The 21972-nt window shown below is 39.5% G+C and overlaps 1 protein-coding gene and 1 long non-coding RNA gene across 4 annotated transcripts in view; one reads left to right on the top strand and one right to left on the bottom strand.

Moving 5' to 3' along the window:
• The window catches only part of ABHD2 (abhydrolase domain containing 2, acylglycerol lipase), a 119710-nt gene extending 98034 nt beyond the window's left edge, over positions 1–21676 (top strand). For all 3 annotated transcript variants that reach the window (XM_020964868.2, XM_020964882.2, XM_020964874.2), the window contains 5 exons: positions 3427–3519; positions 6285–6395; positions 9337–9406; positions 10972–11056; positions 15504–21676. In XM_020964868.2, coding sequence (XP_020820527.1) covers positions 3427–3519; positions 6285–6395; positions 9337–9406; positions 10972–11056; positions 15504–15700 — 556 coding nt within the window. In that variant the 3' untranslated portion in view covers positions 15701–21676. The remainder of the gene's footprint in view (positions 1–3426; positions 3520–6284; positions 6396–9336; positions 9407–10971; positions 11057–15503) is intronic.
• On the bottom strand, positions 2523–11034 carry LOC144456297 (uncharacterized). Its single transcript, XR_013485302.1, has 2 exons — positions 10952–11034; positions 2523–4568 (listed from the first exon to the last, which is right to left on the bottom strand). It is a non-coding gene; the product is annotated as an uncharacterized LOC144456297 (long non-coding RNA).
• Positions 21677–21972: the final 296 nt, after the last annotated feature.

Here is a 21972-nt window from a genome sequence, read left to right as displayed (position 1 = left end):
AGCTTTAGAGGTTACTCCTGGGATCACCTTTAATGTAAATAGTACTTGAGGATACTTAAAAAGTTTGTTCTCAAGTATTTGTGCTCTCATTAAGTTTGTTGAGAAGAGATGAACTTTAACCTAGCCTTATCACAAATTTAGAATTCGTGGTTTATGAAGTAATCAGACTTTTTAAAAGTACAAGTCCTGTACTTAATGCTGTAAAGATGGGAAACCAGGTCCTTTCCTTCAGATAGTTTACAATATAGGAAAGTAGTTTATAGCAACCTTTTCCCTGGGGAGCTCAAAGTACATAATAAAGAATTGTATTTTTTTCTCACAACACTCCAGAGAGGAGAAGAAAGGACAGATGGAAAATAGAGATAAGCCTATGGATTTTACAGATGTGAAAAATTAAGGCACAAATGTAGGAAAATCAATTGTCTTTAGTCATTGGCAGAGACAGCATTCTTGCTGTTTGTGGTAAGAAAATCATTAGTCTTGCTCTACCTTGGTTTTTCATCAGTAAGAAATTATTCCTCCTCTCACTAGTTCACAGGATTATAGAGAGGATACTAAATATAAAGAAGCTTTGAAAAATCAATGTTATTCAAATATAAGGTGCTATTAATAATACAGTACTTCCCACTAGGAAAATCCTCTCAGTGCAATGTACAATGGAACCATTGTACATCCATCCAGGTATCTCAGGACCAGAAGTAATCTGGATATGGAAACATCCAGAGAGTCCAGAGTTCCCTTGACTGGTCCCCACTCTCCTTTCCTGGTGCTTTCTTATCTGCATTCAACTACATTCTCCTCTTTGCTACTGAGTTTTAGTTTCATTCTCCCGTTTTCCTACTACTATTTCCAGTCCTGTTAAACAGTCCAAATGAAGATCTGGACACGTAGAAACAAGATAAGTGTGGTTCTATATTATTAACTGCATTTCTAGTAATACAGCACAGATTGCTGCCTTAGCATCACTGAAAATGGTAGTGAGGGCTTACTTTATTGCATTTTGAACAGCTGTTTTTATTGAGATTACTTCTCCCTATATCTTAGATGTCTTCAACTTGAATTACAAAGTTGGGCCAACTCTTGACTTTGATGAAAGAGAGTAGTCATGTGAATAAAGTGATACATAATTCAAATATATTGAGTTGGCTGTAGACCACATGGTTTGGAGGGTTTTAGGGAAGAGAGTGTGTGTGTGTGTGTGTGTGTGTGCGCGCGCGCACGTGTGTAGCATCATTATTATGGTTGTTACTTTTGATTAGACAGGTATTTTATTTATTATAGTCTTTTTGATTAGACAGGTCATTCATTGCTTAACTATATATCACCTGATGATGAGGGAAGATGGCCCAGAAATATGACAGTTGACAAGAGAAACCTAGTTTGGGAATACATATTTGCCATAGATAATCAACGTGAAAACATTAAAATAAGCATCTTATGGCAACACTTGATCAAACCTTAACTACCTAACAGGGGCCAAAGCTCTTCAGATAATTTATTTTGTTACTAAGTCACTTTAGTACACATATCCAATTTTAGTCCCAAACGCTCCATCTTCACACATATCTTCCTACCTCCTCCTCCCCCCATGTCAAGGTACAGGCAGAAAGAATGGAAGAGAATTGTCCTAGAGAGGCAGTCTAATTTCTGGACAGGTTGTCTGAGAGTCAAGGGGTGTGAGCTGGCAAAGGAAGCAAGTTGCTGTTCATTGCTTAGGCATGTGGGGAAATTGCCTGACTGGCCCCTTGGGTCCAAAGGAAGGGGCCCAAGGGCCTGTTAACATGTTCAGTTCCTACAGCTTTGGTTCTGCTGTGGATTCTTGTTGAACTTTTCACTTTCTTCGGCTCTGGTTTGTGCAGAGCTTACAGCCCTTAGGGCCTCTTGACCTTTGTGTCACTAACATTCTTAACAGTGAGCTCTAACTAGTATCATACAACAATTTCTCCACTCATTAAATCTGAAAAATATTTCATTTCTCATTGTCATTTTTAACATCATTTCATGGGGAAAGTTTGCTAACCCCTAAATGAAATTGAGGCAATTTGGAAGGAAATTATTTTTTCAAATCACTGGGGTTTGAAGGACTCTTGTCGTGGAAGTGAATGTTGAAAACTATTGATTAATTAATTAATTAGTTGAAAAAAGATTCATATCACCCATATGCCTCACTCCATTATTTGGAAGATGAAAATAAAGTTTCTTTAAGGGTGTTAGGAGAAATATGTGACAGCTAAGTTAATATATTAATAAACATTGTGAAATTGAGCCTCTTGACATTCATGACATTAGAACAACAATGAAGGGATTTTATTAATTCAGACTCAGTAAGCAGTTGGTTCTATGACTTATGCTGGTGGAAAGGAGGCATTAAGTAGAGGTCTATGAGGAATAATCTTCCTAGCTAGTCTGTGAAGCAGCTGCTATTGGCTTGTCAAAACGTACCCTCACTTCATACAGGCGTACAAATCTGGCAACTGAATATTTATAGAAGGAAGGCTGGCAGTTCCTTACACACACACACCAATAATCAACAAGAATTTATTCAGCACTTAACTGCTAAGCATGGGGGATACAAAGACAAAGGCAAAACAGTACTTTCCCTCAGAGGACTTATGTTCAAAGGCAGACGGCATATATACATATAGATACATATAAAACACACAGAAAGCAGACACAAGGTAATTTTGGATGGGATGGCACTAGCATGGCAGGGGGAAGCTCTGTTCAGCACTAATTCCCTGCTAGTCATGCCTGGAAAGGATTTTCTCATTTTAATTTCATTTCTATTTTCTCACCCCCTGCCCCAAAATTCTAAGACTAGTCATAAGAAAGATTATCAATTTGGGGTCACACTAATTTTGTGAGTAATGAAACCAGAAAAATGAAAATTCAGTTGTTACAAAAAAAAAATGCCTTCCCTATGCCTTTTTAATATGGCCAAAAGAACATTTTTCAAATGTAAAATATATGCATACACACTCATTATTAAAATACCAGTCATACTAGAGAACCTATTTGCAGGGTGGAAGGCAACCCTAATGTTAGAATAATGATTTTTACTGTCACATTGATGATATTACTTTCTGGCATGGCTAACAGGTTTACAAGCAGTTGAAGTGGAGCCCCAGTGAGTGACATTGACCAAACGAGATGTCTCGGCCGCCAGAGCAGCTTCTTCCTGCTGTAATCTTTGCCAGTAATAGCATGATCACTCAGTGTGTTATTCTAAAATCGATGGTTTGGGCAATGTCAGTCAACATCCTCTTTTCCAAAAGCCAAAGTCAGCAACCTTAAAAGCTTCTGCTGCCTGTTTTAAGCATCTCATTACAATGAAAGAATCTCTGTCTTATTATCTTTGCCTGACTACCTCTCGTTTCTGAGCCTTTCTTTCATCCTTTCTAACTGTTATTTTGTGGCTTGGTATAGGGCACAGGAAACCTTTATGCAGTGGGATCAGTGCCGAAGATTTTACAACTTCCTCATGGCTGACAACATGAAGAAAATCATTCTTTCTCACAGGTACCATTGCCCTTCCTTCGTTCCTTCTCATGGGGCTCATAGTCATTTGCTGTCTAGTATGATAGGAGCTATTAAGAGGCTCTGGACCCTCATTTCTACAACATCAAATGGTCTGAATGGCCTGCTTAGACACAGTCTCAGGTGTTCCTGCTGGCCTAATCATTGCATTTTTCCTTTGTTAGAAATTACATTTTCCTCAACCACCAAAAGCTGGTCAGATTTTTTTTTTCTACCTTTAAGTAAATCCAGGAAGGGAATGGCTCTCTTACATCATACTTTAACTATATATCATAAAGACTGTTAGCATTTTAAAGAATGTATTCACAAAACTGATCACAGAATGTATTAATAAAATAGCCACTCAAAACATGCCTCTGCCATATTTATTGCTCTCACTTAAATACTATTTGAATTATGTCAATTCAGTTGCTCAAGAAAACTTGAATGCTCGGCCCCTGCCCTGCCCCCTCCACTTTCATCTCATCTACCTAGATTTAAGGCCTTCCATAATCAGGGTCTACCTGTTGATCCAACAGTATGCAGCAAATGTTTTATTAATTGCTTAAATGCTTACTGTATGCAAAACATTACTCTGGTTTTACTACTATTCCCCAACATCTGCCCTCTGAAGCTTCATCACACACACACAAAAAGCCCCAAGTTCTGTTGACATCTTTTGTTCTGTATATCACAATTATTTCCCTGCCTTAGAAGGCTGTAATGAGGAACAAAAGAGGTGTGTATAAAGCAACCCATATGTACCACTTAGAAGATAATAAGATTTAGAACTCCAAGAAACCTTAGAAATGTTAACCCCTAAGGGTTCAGCCTCTTGCTGTAACTGGTGACTGATGAGGAAGTTTGGTCCCAGAGGAGTGAAATGATAGCCCAAAGCCCATGGGGAGGAAGTAGCAGACTCAGGGTTTGATCCCAGGTCTTCTGATTCTATGTCCAGTCCGCTTTCTGCAGTATGCTTATCGTAGGCTGCCACGTCACTTGTTATTGCCTCAGAAGTTCTAGGCCTGTCTCTTCAACAAGATTGTCAGTTTCTGGAGGTTACAAAAACAAGACTTTTTTTTTTATCCCCATAGGTGTTTTATTTAATGATTTTTTTTTTGCTAACCTAAAAATAACAACAAAAGTAAATAAATACTTAACTATCAATTTGCTTTTGTTAAATGTTTATTTTTTAATTTAAATTAACCATTAGAAAAAAAAATTTGGTCTCCTTGTACTATCATCTGTAATCTGTATGTTTTAGGCTGCTATATTCTAGTATAGCTGGGGCAGCTAGGTGGCAGAGTAGATAGAGTGCTTGGAATTAGGAAGACTCATCTTCCTGAGTTCAAATGTGGCCTCAGACATATATTAGTTGTGTGACCCTGGACAAATCACTTAACCCTGTTTGCCTCAATTTCCTCATCTGTAAAATGAGCTGGAGAAGGAAATGGTAAACCACTCCAATATTTTTGTCAAGAAAACCCCTAATGGAGTCACAAAAAGTCAGACACAACTGAACAACATTCTATCATAGCTTCTTTGATCCTTACATAAAATAGGCAATAGACGGGGAAGAGACTTTTTGTTCCTCATCCCAGATACGAATTCGTGAGACATGGATGCCGTTGCTGCTTTGTTTTGCCCTGTAAATGTCCAACACAGTGGCCACCGGAAGTTAAACTTTGTGAAATATCTCTTTTTGGGGAGATAAGGACTCAGCCCTACCAACCAAGATCTGAAAGGTAGTTTTCTGCTAATCATTAGGTTGATGAACCTTCTATATAGGATAATTCCAGTGTGTGCTGCATTAGCTCACCCGGTAAATTTTGGGGTGCATATACTTTTCTTGAATATGGAAAACCAAATATTTGACAACTTAAAGAATTTTTAAAATGTGAATTATATTGCATATAATTACACAGCATATAGTCCCCTCACAAAGTGAACTTTAAAAAGCTGAAAAAGTCTGTTCCAGTTCTGTAGTGGGTTTGTAAAGGTGCCAAACAACTTACTTCCAATTGGATATAATTCCTGCTTTAGGGTAGGGCACCAAAGCAAACGCTGCCCACCTTTGGTCTCGCAGGGGAGAGCAGAGCTGTTGTTAAATACTGCAGCATGATGTACAGCTGTTACAGAGATGAAATATAAATACTACTCATTGGGGCTTGTCTGGTGAGAGTGCCCTCATTTTCCTTTTTGTTAATCTTTTAGCATCTCTTCTGTAAAGGGAACTACGTTGTTGAATAAGCTAATTGCCTTCCTCGTTAAGAGGAGGAACCAACTCAGAAAGGAGAAGACACTCTCCTTGAGGTGGTAATACCAGTTTGCTGCCATGCCACTGACAACAGTGGGCCAGTGCTACCTGCACATGGAGCCAGCCTGCTGCCTGGCACTCCCTTCAGAGCAGATTCCACAAATATCCTGCTCTGGGGTGAGAGGAAGAGAGTTCTGCAAGGTTTGGCACTGTCTCAGTTCCAAATGTTTTAGCCTTGTCTGGACTGCCTCCACCCACTCCACAGAGCTTATCTTTGTCTCTGAAAGGGCCAGAAGGTCTCAGCTTACCTCCCTCTGCTCACAACCCAACAATCTGAGCTCATTCACTGGCAGACTCTGAGGGCTACAGGGATCTATTTCAAATTGACATATAGACACTTTGGCAAAGTCTCACTCTTCCAGATTATCTTTGAGCAGGGTAGGCCCCTTTGCCATTGCATGCTCCTTCAGTTTTTATCCTGAAGTTGTGTCCTTTTTCATTTTTATTCCAGGCAAGTTCTGTTTGGAAACAATGTTAAGAAACCTCAAAGCCTTGAGGATACTGACTTGAGCAGATTGTACACAGCAACATCCCTTATGCAAATTGATGACAATGTGATGAGGTATGTATAGTGCAAGAGCTTTGCTGTCTAAGAATAACTTCCTTCTAAGATAGCATCAGTTGCTGGATGAAATTAGCTCTAGCAGAGAAAGGTGAGGTTGCCTCCTCAACTTTTTTTATAACTTCAAAGGTTCTATTTAACGTCAAGAGAGCTTTAGGCGTGAACAGAAGCAAGCTAGCGTTAAGTCATAGGTAAATATCATCCCTGGAGAATAAAGCCTTTTCTGATTCTTATGACAATAATGACCTTTTTGCACCAATGATATCTATTAAGCCACTAGCCTTAGGAGGGTGTCCTGTTGTTTATCCTTTGTTCTCAAAGAGGACCAATGACATCAGGAAGGTGATGTCATGACTTGCAAGTGAATTGGATTTAAGTGAGGCAGAACTGTGTAAAGTGACCAACCTCATTCTTTCTTGAACCGTTTGGGTCCAGTGGCAAGATATAGATCAGGACTACTGGAAATGGCCCTGGATGCAACTTGGCCTTTTTAAGCTAAGGTATTTCCCAGGGCTCAGTTTGTCTGAGGCAACGCCCTTTCAGTGATTTAAGGCCAGGTAAGAAATGAGGCAGAAAATGGCCTTGTCAGGGAAAGAGGGGATAAGAAACCTTTCAGCATGAACAGAAAAGTTAAATGGATTTTAACTGTCTCCATTTAAGATAGGGACAGTTTTTAGCTTTGGAAAGCTAGGTTGGCAAAGGAGTTCCTACACTGAGTCAAGCCTCCCTTAGAGTAAATCCTTTTTTGTTGTTATTTCTGTTAAAACTGAACAGAAAGAAAAAAATAAAACCCTTGCAACAAATAGGCATAGTCTAGCAAAGCAAATTTTCTCATTGGCCAGGTCCAAAAATATATTGAGTCCATCTTCTCTCTGTCAGGAGGTAGATAACATGCTTCCTCTTTGGGTCTCTGGAATTTTAGTTTATCATTGCATTGATCATAGTTCTAACGTCTTTCAGAGTTTTTCTTTATAATGTAATTACTGCATACATTATTCTCCTGGTTCTACTCACTTCATTCTGCATCAGTTTTTACAGGCCTTCCCAGGTTTCTCTGAAATTGTCCATTTTGTCATTCTTAAATCAAATCTGAACTCCTCAATATCACTGGAAAAAAATTAGTTTCCCAGGAATCGTCTGAACTAGGGATGTTCTGGGTCTGTATCATATTCTTAAGCCTTAAGCAGGACAAATCTGACCTCTAAAACTTGAAAGTCAGGGCTGTTATTTGTTATGATGTCCATCCCATAGCATTTTATATTTTTGTTAAAGTGGTCTATCCTATGATGGTTTACTTGGAGATTCTAATGGAATCAACAAAGATACTAATTGAGACAATTAATAACTTCAGCAAAGTTGCAGGCTACTAAATAAGCCCTGAAAAATCTAGAGCATTTCTATGTAAATAACAGAATCCAAGAGGCAATAATAGGAAGGGAAATCAATCCCATTACAGATAAATGCAAAATGCATGAAATATCTGGAGATCAATCCACCAAAGTGCACAAAATACTCTGAGAGTGTGTGTGTGTGTCTGTGTCTGTGTGTGTCTGTGTGTCTGTGTGTGTGTGTGTTCAGTTACAAAATTCCCCTTAAAGAAACAAAGAACCAGGGGCAGCTAGGTGGCGCAGTGGATAGAGCACTGGCCCTGAAGTCAGGAGGACCTGAGTTCAAATCTGACCTCAGACCAAACACTTGACACTTACTAGCTGTGTGATCCTGGGCAAGTCACTTAATCCCAATTGCCTAAAAAATAAAATAAAATAAAATAATAAAAAATAAAGAACCACTTAAAAAGCTGGAGGAATATTCAGTGCTTGGGCTGGGCCATGCCAACATAATAAAAATGATAAATACTACTAAATTTAATTTATAGCTTTAATACTATACCAATCAAATTATTGTAGAGATACTTTATAGAACTCTATAAAAATATAATAAGAATCTAATGTGGCAAGATATAGATCAGGACTACTAGAAATGGCCCTGGATGCAACTTGGCCTTTTTAAGCTAAGGTATTTCCCAGGGCTCAGTTTGTCTAAGGCAACGCCCTTTCAGTGATTAAGGCCAGGTAAGAAATGAGGCAAAAAATGGCCTTGTCAGGGAAAGAGGGGATAAGAAACCTTTCAGCATGAACAGAAAAGTTAAATGGATTTTAACTGTCTCCATTTAAGATAGGGACAGTTTTTAGCTTTGGAAAGCTAGGTTGGCTAGAAGATCTAGAATATCAAGGAAAATGATGCAGAGAGGTAAGGATAAAGGGGGAATAGCACTTCCAGACCTCAAATTTTTATTATAAAGCAGCAGTCATCAAAGCCATCTGTTATTGGTTAAAAAAGAAATTAGAGAGGTACATCAGCAGAACATACTAGACAAGGGAGAATTAGAAATAATGGAACCTTGATAAACCAGAAAACAAATTACTTAGGAAAGAACGTCCTGTTTGATAAAAACTACTAGGAAAACTGAAAAACAGGCTGATAGAAATTAGGATTAGATGAACATCTTATACCATATAATAATCCTTATTACTAAAGGTCATACTATTTTTAAAAATTAGAAGAGAAAGTAGTCTATCCCTAATTACTGCCTCCTAAGTAAACAGGATTTGGAGCTTAACATCCATGTCCACCTCCCGCTCCCTAATTTATGTCATCTCATCCTGCAACAATCTAGGTGGAAAGACTGTCCTCTGCTGGAACAGCCTCTGTTGCAAAAAAATGCCTTAGCAACCTCTGAATTTCCTAGCCTCTTCAGTGATGTCTAGCTTCATACCAGTCTGGGCTCAAACAGTTGGTCTTTATTAAAATCGTGGAAAGATGTTAGCTCTTGTAAATGAATCTGGGAATTAGAAGAAAGATAAAAACAGACCAGAATTGAGGCCTGAAGAAAAGTATCTATACCTGTCTTACATTTTTTTCCTCCTTCGATATATCTTAGGAAGTTCCATGGCTATAATTCTCTGAAAGAATATTATGAAGAAGAAAGCTGCATGAGATATCTGCACAGGGTGAGTGACTAGAACAGACTATAAATGATAACACTATTTTTGCATTGCCCCCAAACCTAAGAAACCTGGACTTGGAATTAGAAAAGACTTGGGAGTCCAGCTAGTAAAAAAACACCTCCTTACGTTATTTCTGGTTATGATCGTCCAGATTCTGCTAGAATACCTCTAGTCGTGGAGCACTTAATGCTTCACATGGCAGCCCACTTTATCACTGGCACATTCAAATTGTTAAAAAACTTCTTTCATATATTGCACTGAGATCTGCTTTCCTCTTAATTTGGATCATAGATCTGTAGTGAGAAGAAACTTCAGAGGTGACCTAGGCCAACCCTCTTATCTTACAGATGAGAAAACTGAATACCGTAGTGGTTGAATGTCTTACCCAAGGTCACACAAGTACTAAGTGACAGATCTGGGATTTGAACCCAGGTTCTCTGGCTCTAAATACAAGCAATCCTTCCACTACACTGTGCTGCTTAGTTTTGTGCCTTCTAGAATTATATGGAAGATATCTACCTCCCTTACAGGAAAGCCCTTCAGATATTTAAAAAGTTGTTATGTCCCCCTCAGTTCATTAATCTGCTCCTCATGAGATGGTTTGCAGATTCCTCATCATCCTGGGCCACCTTCCAAACCCTGTATTTTTTAAAATGTAGCACCCAGAATTAAACACAGTATCCCAGACATGTTTAGATAACACAGAGCTATAATGGCATCAGTACTATGGTCTTAATAGTATATGCAGGAGTTCTTACCCTGGGGTCCAAAGACCTGCGGGGAGGGAGGAAAGAGGGATCTATGGATAGATATCAAGGAAGTTTATGAAAAAAAATTTATTTCAGTATAATTGGATTCCTTTGTAGTCCTGTGTATTTTGTTTTGCGCACCTAAAAACATTATTCTGAGAAGGGGTCCATGAATTTCACCAGATTACCAAAAGGATCCATGACACAAAAAGAGTTAAGAATCCCAGCTTTTGAATGCAAACTAAAATTGAATTCGTTTTTTAGCAGCCATGTGACATTGTTGGCTAATAATAGTTAGCTTTTAGAAAACTTAAATTCCCAGATCTTTTTTCACATCAACCTGCTGCCAGTATAATCTCCCCATATGTTTTTGTTTTGTTTTGTTTTTTAACCGAAATGGAAGACTTGATTTTTAAAAAGAATAGAAAAGAGGATTGTATATGAAACTGTTAAATAAAAGTTTTTTGAAAGTATATGTTAAATTTAACAAAAAAGTAATAAAATTGCCCTGTTTTGTGTATCCCAAAGTATTTTTGTAGTGGAATGAATATATTAGTTGTATCACTTCCAGCTAATATTATTAACAAATTTAGCAGAGGTCACTCTCAACCTGTTTATGCACGTTCCAAGTCAATGAAGCTTATCATTCATGTATTACCGACTTGGCATGTGTATACACTCATCACGGGCAAAGATACTGGTCTTTACTCACTTTCTCTTCAGAAAGTGTTGAGTAGCGAGTTTCAGGGTTTGGCCGCCCAAGAACAATGACGGCCGTACATGAAGACAGGAGTTTTACCTTCATTTTTCCTTGCACAGATTTACGTCCCGCTCATGCTGGTTAATGCTGCTGATGACCCCTTGGTGCATGATAGCCTTTTAACAATCCCCAGAGCTCTTTCGGGTAAGCGTTTCTTTTTCTTAATCCTCTTCCGTACTCATTCTGACACGGTAAATCCTGTCATCTTCCTCATGAAATGATCTCCTAGAAATATCTTTTCTATGGGGAGGCTTTTCTTACCGCCATGCTTTTATCCAGCAAGATTCTGTTCATATTCAAAGAATCTCTGATCATGTTGCCACCTGAATACCTAAACAAGAAATATTTTGGCTTTCCTCCTGTCCTATTGCAAGAGGTTCTCAACTATCAAGCCAGGAGCTATTGTTTCTGTCACCCAGTGCTATGTGAAACTGTCTGGGAGATTATGATTTTTCTCCACGGGGAAGTTTGGCTTTGAGAAAGAAAGTATTCAGAACCACAGGAAGAACACAATACAAAGTCATCACTGCTGATGCTTTGGTGACTCCAGTGGGGTTGGGGACTGAAACCAAGCAACTGGAAGAGCAAAACAACACTGTCCAGCGGAGAGTAGTTTATTGGGTTTGAGGATGGTGTGATCTCATTCCATACTAACCAAGAGCTAGAGGACAAAAAGGAAAGCTGAGGAAAGAGAGGAAAAGATCTGGGAATGCCCACATTATCTTTCTTTGTCATCCGGGAGACAAACTGCACATCATTTTAGACCCAAGAGAGGGAAGACTGTGAGGGAAACGTTTTCCTCTTGTGAATATAATAAGTGAATCAAAGGAAAGAAGAAAATTGTTGGTTCATTTAAAACACTCAGGGCTAGGGGCAGTGGGGGGGAGAACATGTAGTAGAACGAAACACAGAGGACTCAGTCACTTATCAAAGCCTTTGTAACCCAGGAAATAAAAGAGATATGTATTCTAGGAGTCAAATGTTACACAATGAAAAGCTTTCATTATGAGAGAGAAATAGTCTCATGATTTCTTATATTTGAATATAATAGCAGAAGTGCATTATACACAGAGGGCCTGGGTTCAAAATCTACCTCTGTCGTTTACCACCACTGACCTTGGGCAAACCACTTAACCTCTGTGGTTTTTCTTCATATGTAAAATGAATAGGCCAGATTAAATGAACTCATCAAAAAAACATTGTTTTAAGTATTTACAAAGAAAAACACAAACAGTCTCTGCTTTCAAAGAGTATGTGCTCTAACGGGGGTGGGTAACATGTAAATAACTAGATGTGTACAAGATATATAGAGTACCTGGGAAGAAATCTCAGAGGGGAAGGCACTAGCAACTGGGGAAACTAGGAAAGGCCTCCTGCAGAAAGTGAGATTTTGGACCGTTTTAGCCCAGCTGTAGAGTACATAGAAGGAAATAAAGCCTGAAAAGACTGGAAAAGTAGGAAAGGGTCAGGTTATGAAAGCTTTAATGCCTAACAGAGGAGTTCTCGACTCTGGAAGTCATAGGGAGCCACTGGAGTTTATCGAATAGCAAAGGGACGTGGTCAGACCTGGGCTTTGAGAAAATCACTGTGGTAGCTGAGGGGAGAACAATTTGGAGTCCAAAGAGAATTGAGGCAGGGAGAATAGTTAGAAGGCTGTTGCACTAGTCCAGGTGAGAGGTGATTGGAGGCTGAACTAGCAGAGAGGCTGTGTGAGTAGAGAGAAGGGAACGTAGAAGAGAAATGTTTTGGAGAGAGAAACGACATGATTTGGCAACAAAATGGAGGTGTGAGGTGAGTAAAAGTGAGGCACTAAGGTGAATAGGAGAATGGTAGTGCCCCAGACAGTACTCGGGAGGGTGAAAGGACAGGTAAATTCTGTTTTAGAAATGTTGAGTTTGAAATGCTGAGAAGACCTCTGGTTCAATACATCCGAAAAGCATTTGGTGATATTAGACTAGTACTCAAGAGAGAAATAAGAACTGGATGTATAGATCTGGGAATCAATCAGATGAGGGTCAGAGGCATTTAGGGTTTGAATTAGGGTCAGGTTTAGGGTTAAGATTATATAGATGGGGAAAAAAAAAAAGATGGCCCAGATCAGAGCCACAGTTAGTGGGTGTGACTTAGATAAAGATCCAGCAAAAGATATTGAAAAGGTAGGATAAGAACCAGGGGAGAGGAGTATCACAAAAACCTAGATAGGAAAGAATATCCAGGAGGAGAAAGTAGTCAACATATCAAATATTGCAGAAAGAAGGATAAGGTTATTGTATTTGGTAATTGTATTGGTAACTTTAGAGAGGGTAGTTTCAGTTGAAGGATGAGAGTTCAAAGGGTTAAGAGAGTGAGATGAGAAGAAGTAAAAATGGAAACATCTAGTGTAGATGGCTTTCTCAAGGAGTAGCTGAGAAGAAGAGGAGAGATACAAGGTGATAACTTGCCAGAAATGTCAGAATGAAGAACGGAAAGAAGGAAACATTTATTAAGCACTCTAGGCTTGTAGTACTCAAGTTGAGGATTTTTAAAGTTGGAGAGACATGGGCATGTTTGTAGGTAGCTGGAAAGGAACTAATAGGGAAAGATTAGAGATCATAGAGATGATAGTAGGAACAACATTTTGGAGAAAATAAAAGAAGTTACGTTCAAAGATAGGGGTTGGCCTTGACAAGGAAAAAAGTTACCTCTCCATATGATAAAGTACTGAAGGCAGAAATAGTTGGGGAGAAATGTTTGAGTGATGTGAGATGAGAAGACATGAAGGAGCTCTTGGCAAACAGCCTCAGTTTTTCAGGGAAATATGTGGTAGTGTCCTCAACGGAGAGGATCAGGGGAAGAAGTGCCTTGAGATACGTGCGGAGAAATGAGAAGATTTGGAACAGTTAATGTAGACAGTGGGATACTAAATCAGTTAAAGGGGAGTAGAAAGGTAATCTTGATGCAGTGAGGGCCTAGCTGAGAGTAGGAAGTACAAATTTGTAACAGACCCAGTCAGCAGCATATTGTATTTTCTCCAGTTCCATTCCAGCATGTGAATAGGAGCAGAGGATTCAAACAGTGGGAGAACTCCAGGGTTGGGTTTGGCAAGGCACATGATAAGTGATCAGATAAGTGACCAAGTGGAGAGGTTAGTGCAGAGCTGAATTGGTTCACCAAGGAGTCAAGAGAGGGAAAGGAGGAGAGGGTGGTGGCCTCTGAAAGACCTGAAGGGAATCTTCAAAGTTATATCGAGGATAAATAAAGAGTTGGGGTTTTGTAAGGCATAGGGAAAGATGGGATGCTAAAAGATTGGTCGTAGAAAAGAATTTTAGAGTTCATAGAAATGGAACAGAGTAACAGCAAACTCTGTTTAGCTGAAGTGGAATAAAGTGGTCATCAGAAATTAGTAAATTGAGGAATTGAAAAGTTAGAGAATTTTAGGGAGAAGTAATATGTATGCTGAAATCCTCTAGTCTGAGGGCACTGAACTCATTGAAGAAAGAAGAGGTAGATTAATAACAGGATTAATAACCAGGATCTGGGTTTGGTAATAAGCCTGGAAATCATGAAACTCAAAGGAAGAGAGGTTGCTGAGTAATGGTGGCAAAGGGAGAGTCTGGAAGGGTCAGTGGGAAGCAAAGGAAAGTTCCAACTCTACTGCTGCAACCAGTGGGTCAGAGAATATGAGAGAAAATGTAACCTAGTGCTGGCAAGGCAGGCCAAAGAAGCAATCATCAAGAGTGAAGACTGGAAGATAGAAATCTGTTAAGTTTGAAACAGGTGTCACAGAGGGCAAAATGGAAGAGGTGAAAAGATCTGAAATGAGGCCTTGGGGTGTTGGTTTGAGATGGATATGGGAGTAAGGGAGCAGGCATTTGGGGTGGGGAATGAGATCTGTTCATTGGCAGCTGAAATTTGAGAATCACTGGGATAGGACATGATGTATAAAAGGGAGGAGTTGTGTTAACTGTTGAGAGAGGTCCATTGAGGGAGGCAGTTGAATAGACTGTTCAAGGCCCTCCCTTGAGGTCCAACCTTGTGGCCAATGATGATGATGGGGGTGAGGGTGGGGGTGGGAGTGTGTCCTGAGAGGCTTTAAAAGGTCTGCCTCACAGCAGGCAGGAGCTATAAGAAGTATGGGAGCCAAGGTCTGGCACTAGATTACATCTGGGAGGCCATGGTCACTTCCAGCCCTAAGCCTCTGTTCACATCTCCGAGGATCTAATGATCAAATAGGACACAGTCTCTTTTAAAACAACATCTAGATTTCTAAACCAGTCTTATAAAACATATAAAATAGTAATCAAAAAGAACATGCCTATGAATATTATTATGTTTATATCTTAAGCCAGGTGTGTTGAACAGATAGCCTTTTACATATCACATCCCCAAACCAAATTCATCAGCATCTTAGCCTCTTGCCTTCCTCAGCTAATTTGAGAGACAGGGGTGATTTAATGGAAAATCATTGCCACTATTTGGGATGCTCTTTTCAGCAGGCAGGTGCTACCAGTGAGCAAAATAGAGACCTATTACACAACTTCCTTTATCTGCACCCAAAGGGAGCCAACTGGAATCTGATCACTCACAGAGATGCTTTTTTTTCCCCTTGCAGAGAAACGAGAGAATGTCATGTTTGTGCTGCCGCTTCATGGAGGTCACTTGGGCTTCTTTGAGGGTGCTGTTCTTTTCCCGGAACCCCTGACCTGGATGGATAAGCTGGTGGTGCAGTATGCCAATGCCATTTGCCAATGGGAGCGTAACAAATCCCAGTGCTCAGACACAGAGCAAATGGACGCCGATCTGGAGTGATGCCCTTACAGACTCAGAAGCACTCCAGCAGCCCTTCCTTCTGAAACTACTCATCTCTTCACTTGCTGCTTCAGGTTTTTATCCTTCTCAATAACCTGGGTATGTCAGCAGGGAAGCTGCCCACCAAGAGCACCTCTCGTCGAGGCAGATGACTGTCCCCAGGATCTTCAGGCTATTTTTGTGCTTAGGTTACTGGTTTTCTTTATTGCATTATTGGCCATGATAATGAGTGGCGGGATTCTTGATCACCTGTCCAATTTCAGCATTTGATTAAGCCAATTGTCATCTAATTTCCCTATTAAAAATGTATCTGAAAACATCATCTTTGCTTTGCCAGTCAAAAAATCCTCCCAAGAAAGTGGCAAGATATATCCTAAAGTTTTACGACTATACTTTATGCCGTTATTTCAGCTCTGAAAGGGCCTGTGGTTCCAAGCCAATACTGAGGAGAGGGAGCTTGAACCACTTAGTATATGAGAGTTTGGGGGAGTGTGAGCTCCATAAGCAGGAAAAAAAAATCAGCTTCTATAATAAGCCAAGTTCCATATTTACAACACTTCTTAAAGGGTCTTTCACCCTGTTCAGCAAAGCATTTAGATTAGAACTATCTTGTGTAGAATTTCTTACTGAAGTTTATAACCAGAGGTGTCTGAGTATCAGTGACTATCAACTTCAGACATAATGAAGGCACACCATTTTGGGATTGCGTTTTCTGCATTTGCAGTAGATTGTAGTGGACAGAAAACTAGCAATCCTAGTTCTGCCACGATGACCTTAGGCAAGTCATTTAACCTCTGTCAGCCTCAGTTTCCTCATCTGTAAAATGAGAGAGTTGGACTGGTTGATACCTGAGCCTGTCCAACTCTAAAATTATATGATGATTTATATTTGGCTAGATTTTGAGAGAACAGAGTTCCAGATGACTTCTTGTTCTTTGAATTCTTGCCCACATCAAACAAGTAGCCTTGATATGATCGTTTGCCTTTCTTTTATTTCCTCATTACTTGTGTAAAGGATTTTATTTAGCACTGAATCATGTGGTAGGTTTTTTGTTTGTTTGTTTGTTTGTTTGTTTTAACCCAGGTCTCCTTGACACTGGCTTGGCAATTCAAAAGTAGAATTTAAGTTTAGACAAAGTTAAACATCTCCATTTAAAAAGTTGTCTTTTTTGGAACAGAATTTTTACTGAATCTCCTTTACTTATATACTGTCAGAGAGACTTTTCCAGAGTCTCAAGTCAAAAAATGTCAGTTGGGATTTGGGGTTTTATCCTTTTCCTGATCTGTTGGCCCCTCTGTATCTAAAACCTCCAGTGGTTTCTGTAATATGAAGTTGCTAAAAACCAGCAGTTGCTTTATGGTATTGTACAGCATTTATAATGATACTACTAGGCATCCTTTTCAGTCTTTTACCTTCTTTAACTTCTTTGACTCCAGCAATAAGTAGAGGCTAATTTGGAAAGCTCAGCTGGGGAGAACTACTCAGGCACTTTGAAGGCACTATTTTTATGTCCATTGACAGAAGGATATGTGTATTGCCCCAAGTGACCATGATGATAATGACTTATTTCTACCCTAAAGGAATTCTGTGTGACAATCATTAGATCACCATCTTATTAGAATGAACAACGGCCAGTATTGAAAAATATTGGAACTTCTTTGGTGTCAGCTTTGCTTTCTGATTGTTTCCCTGTTCAATTTATTGTAATCTTTTCCAAATTATATTCTTTATTGCCTTTCCTGTGACACTCTTTTAGCACCAATTAGCACTTTATTATATTAACCTTGATTTGGCAATTATCCACTTTAGTTGTGGTCAAAAAATTCCATTCCCCCATCCCCAACCCCCTACCTACTCACAACTGAAATCTAGAACATTCATAGACAGACTTCCTGATGCTGCCATCACTTCTCTAAACTTAGATTAGTTAAACCAAGCAATAATTTTATAACCATTGAATTACTGCATCAAAAATGGTAGACTCCTTTTGTTTGCCTTTGGCCATCTTTTCTGGCCTATTCTAATAACTGGCGCTTATGCATGTGCTGCTACATTCAGTAGGAAAAAGGATCAGATCACCATTGTTCCATACACAAAAGACTGAAGGTAGGGGAAAGATCCAGCCAAGTGGGAAACTGTCTTTTTCCCCTGTGAAGACTGTTTCCTGGGGACTGGTTAGCAGGATCATTCTCTGTTTGCTTTTGTTGGAAAAGAGTCACATCTGTCTTTCAGCTTTTATGACTGCAAAACCAGAATTTAACATGCAGCATCCTGTGGACAACATCCCAGCTAAAATCTTTTGTGCAATGTGACTGACAGTGGCATTTACATTCCATTTTGGCCCAAGTGGAATTGACTGAAACCCTTTGTATGTGTTCCAGTCTCTTCAGCATAGAAATGAGGGTGTGGATGTGGCTTTTTGTCTTACAAGGAAATCCTTGTTCTTGTTTGCTCCTCGGGTGAATATGGGTAGCATTGAATTTAGAGAAATGCCAGCCTCCCAATAAGCCATGGGTGCAGCATATCATTTTATTTGGAGATTTTCTTTTCCATTCCTCCAGGCTTCCTATTTTATTCCTCCCAGCCCACGCTGACAGCCAGTAACGATTACCAAGAAGTAGAGGTTTTTTCCTTTGCTCTCTGTCTGCTAGCCTGGTAACTTGTCTGCATTTGATTGGTTGAATCCACATAAAATGACCTGTGTCTAGGGAAGAAAACATTTTTGGCCATTTCTTAAACCTGTTTTAAGATATTCTTAATATAAAGTAGCAAGGAAAACCTGGGCTACTTTTCAAACCCTACTCTACCTCCCCCTTAACCAGAAATAAAACCATACCAATCAGGGCTAATATGAACTTGGATTTCCAAATGGTGTTGGAAGTGGTATGTCTAGTTTTAAATCAGATTCTGAGCTGCTGTACCAACACAGGAGCAGTGATAATAAACCAAAGTGTAATGAATGTTCATATTTCTTCCTGCTGTATTCTTTTCACCTCAAAAAGCAAAAGTAAGCCACAGTTTAGTAACTCATCCAGACTAGCTTAGTATTTGGTATAGTATAGGGAGGAGCAGTTGCCACTTGGAAAGTAATGTCAAGACCCCTTGATCCATTTATGTTTAAGGATGCTTTTAACAGATTTAGAAAACAAGCCTTTGTCTCTCCAGGAGGGAGGCTCCCATCACCATAGGATAGAGGCAGAAGAGATTTTTTTTTCATTTGTTCCAGGTCTTTGTTTAATGCCCTTGGAGTCATCTTTTATCTTTTAATGTATAGAGGTTGTGTTACCACATCCTTCCAATATGGAAGTTCATCTGAAAAAGGGAGTCTGCATTCTTGACTCTCTTTATTAAGGCCTTGACTTAGTTACCACATCTAGTTGCTGGTCACTGGTGGTCAGCATAGATTCGTTCTTCTAACCTAGATCTGTTTACAGACCCTCTAGGCTGAGCCTGACCACTACTACCTTCTCGAAATTCCTTGCATATGGAATATAACTGTGTCAAAGCTTAGCTTACTAAGGTTTAGGGAAAGAGATATTGTATTTAAAAAACTGTTATTAGGAAAGACCATTGGTACCAGCTGGAGCACTGTGTCATACCTTCAGGACCTTCTGTAGTGTGACCATTATTACCTTAAACCCTTTCTCAATTCTAAAGTGTTTGTAATCTTGGCCCAGATTTCATGGGGAACCAGTTGAGTATCGTCATTCAGCACATGAGCCAAGCAGGACAACAAGACTCTTCTTAAGGTAGAAAATTCCACATGCTCAGCCTTTTCTTTTCCAAAACTAGCTCTGAAGTTCTGTAATTCAGTTATTAAAGCAATTTGTAGCCTTCAGCATAACTAGGCATAACTCTTTATATAGCCAAGCTCACCATGCCGTGCATCCAAATTACAAATCTCTTTATAACATGACTTAAGATCTGTGAGTTCCAGGGGCACAATGGAACTTTTGTTCTTGCTTATGCTTTATAAGTGAGCAGATGTGTGGGATATGAGCTGTTTTTCTTCTTCAATACAGCACTGATTCTGACTTAGGCCTGAAGTAAAGATTATTGAATCATGCTAGCTTAAAAGATATTACAGGTCTTCATACTTCAGGCAGTACAGAAGGGCCATTTAGTACTATATCATTGCAGTGTCCTATCAGGTATCCTTGGGAATGTCTTCCTTCACACCCAGAGCCTCCAGGAAATCCTCTGATATCTATCATAATATTGTAGTGTCTCTCTGCTGTGAGAGATTGAACCAGAACCATCATAAGGCAGGAAACATAGTCCCCACTCTCATTATAACTAGTCTGACTCCTAAAATCCAGCCAAAACTCACTAAGCCTGTAGACCTACAGAACTCTTTCTACCTAGGCTACTGCCTAAAACCTCTTGGATCAAATAAATGATTCGCAGGTATTGAGTTTGGGTTTGCCCCCCTTTAGAATTATAAAGATTGGGCTGCCTCTAATCTGGGGAGAAGAAGCAGCTAAGGAAGTTTTCTTCCTCCTTATCACTAAAGCAAAAGAAATTAACTCTCCATGCCTCTCTGAGATGAGGATCACTGTTGCCAAATCGTATAGGAGAGTACAAGCAGGGGCAGAGAACTATGAGACCTTCTAGTCTAAAAAGCTGCTTCTTCTGACCACTGTTGCATCTTCCTTGTGACTCAGCAACACTGCAGGTGTTTCTCTTACAAAGGGGGCATGGTGTGAGGCCAGTACCCCAAGGCAGGAAAGCCAAACCAGCCAACCCTTTTTTCAGGTACCAATCATCAGAGCTGCCTCTTCTAGGATATCAACTGTCTCTATAATAGGCTCATCTATTCCCTAATTTCCTAATTATAATGTTGACTAAAGCTTTCATATACTTTAATGAGTGAACTTATATAGTTCCTAGCCATTGCGTTAGGTCACATATTCTGATTTCCATGAAGCCTCTAGATCTTTGCTTCACTTTTGATGACTAGTAATAAAACCTTAACTTAAGAATATTAACTTAACTTATAGAAAATAATTGTGTTGACATTAGCCAGGATCCACTATTGCCATAAATTCAAGGATAGCCTTCATTTGAGGGATCTGCGGAAGCGCCTTCCATTTCGATATCCAACTTTCTTCCAGGCCTCCCATGATATGGTAGCCAACAGGCCATAAAAGTTCAGCTGACCAACTCGGGCCTAATGAAACCCACTCACTTCACAAACTGTTCATGGCCATGAACAATTTTTCTTTATTTCAGAAGTAGTTTTCCCCTGAGGGATTTTTTTGTGGGGGGAGAATGGGGGAACAGACCTTTTTCATTTTTCCTAAAGCACAATTCAAAGTAAAACTCTCCTTCCACACTGGTTCCAGATGATGGGATAGTTCACTCTGCCTCAGGAAGACCTACACTGTACCTGAGCTTTCTGACTTTTGCCACTACAGCGGCCTTAGCGAAGCTGGGGAGGGGGGAGGGGGGATGGGGGAGGGGAAAGGAGGGGGAGTGAGTGTGCATTTCTTTCTGTATTTTGGTTGGACTCTCCTGTTCAACATATCTTCTTAATTTTGGCAGATTTGCTTCCAAATAGGTTTGTAAAGAACCATCACTTCCACATTCCTGTTAGGTTACAAGGTTGTTTTTTTCCCCTAAATTTAAAATGCTGCCCTGAAAAAAAAAATTAGTTTGTATACTGAAAACCTTCCAGCTTTTGGATCTTAAAGGGGGGAGGTGGGGAGAATGGGATCCTTTAGCTCTAAGGCATTTAGGATTTGCAACTAGCAATGCAATTTTTTCTAAATATGGTGATGTTTACCTTTATTAAGAAAATTATATTAAGCAATGATGTCCTTGATCTTTTTATTTTCTCATATTACTTTTGGACCTATTTTGATTCTGTGTGGTGGTAAACAAAGATCATTGCAAACAAAAAACGATAATTTTGTTATCTTTGATTCAATGGAATTTCTTTACTTAAAAAAAAAAATAAAGGACAAAATCAACCAAGATGTGGCCTGGGCACTTTCTTTGTGTAGTAATTATTTTCCAGAGACAACATGAAAGAAAGATCGTTGGACCTAGAATCAGAAGACAGTGGTCCAGGTGCCATATTTGGCATTTTGACAGCCATGTGATTGTGGGCAAATCACCCAAATACGTCTGAGCCTCAATTTCATCTGTAAAGTGAGGATAATGATACCTGCCCTCCCTACCTCACATGGTGCTTGTAAAGAAATTGTTTTGTAAGGTTTAAAACACTATATAAATGTGGATTATCATTATTCTAACCAACAATCTCATTC

This window comes from Phascolarctos cinereus, unplaced genomic scaffold, assembly GCF_003287225.1.
Source record: "Phascolarctos cinereus isolate Bilbo 61053 unplaced genomic scaffold, phaCin_HiC Scaffold_3;HRSCAF=262, whole genome shotgun sequence".
In the NCBI taxonomy this organism is placed as follows: Eukaryota; Metazoa; Chordata; class Mammalia; order Diprotodontia; family Phascolarctidae; genus Phascolarctos; species Phascolarctos cinereus.
The sequence above is the reverse complement of the archived record's forward strand: the minus strand, read 5'-3'. Positions and strand labels throughout refer to the sequence as shown.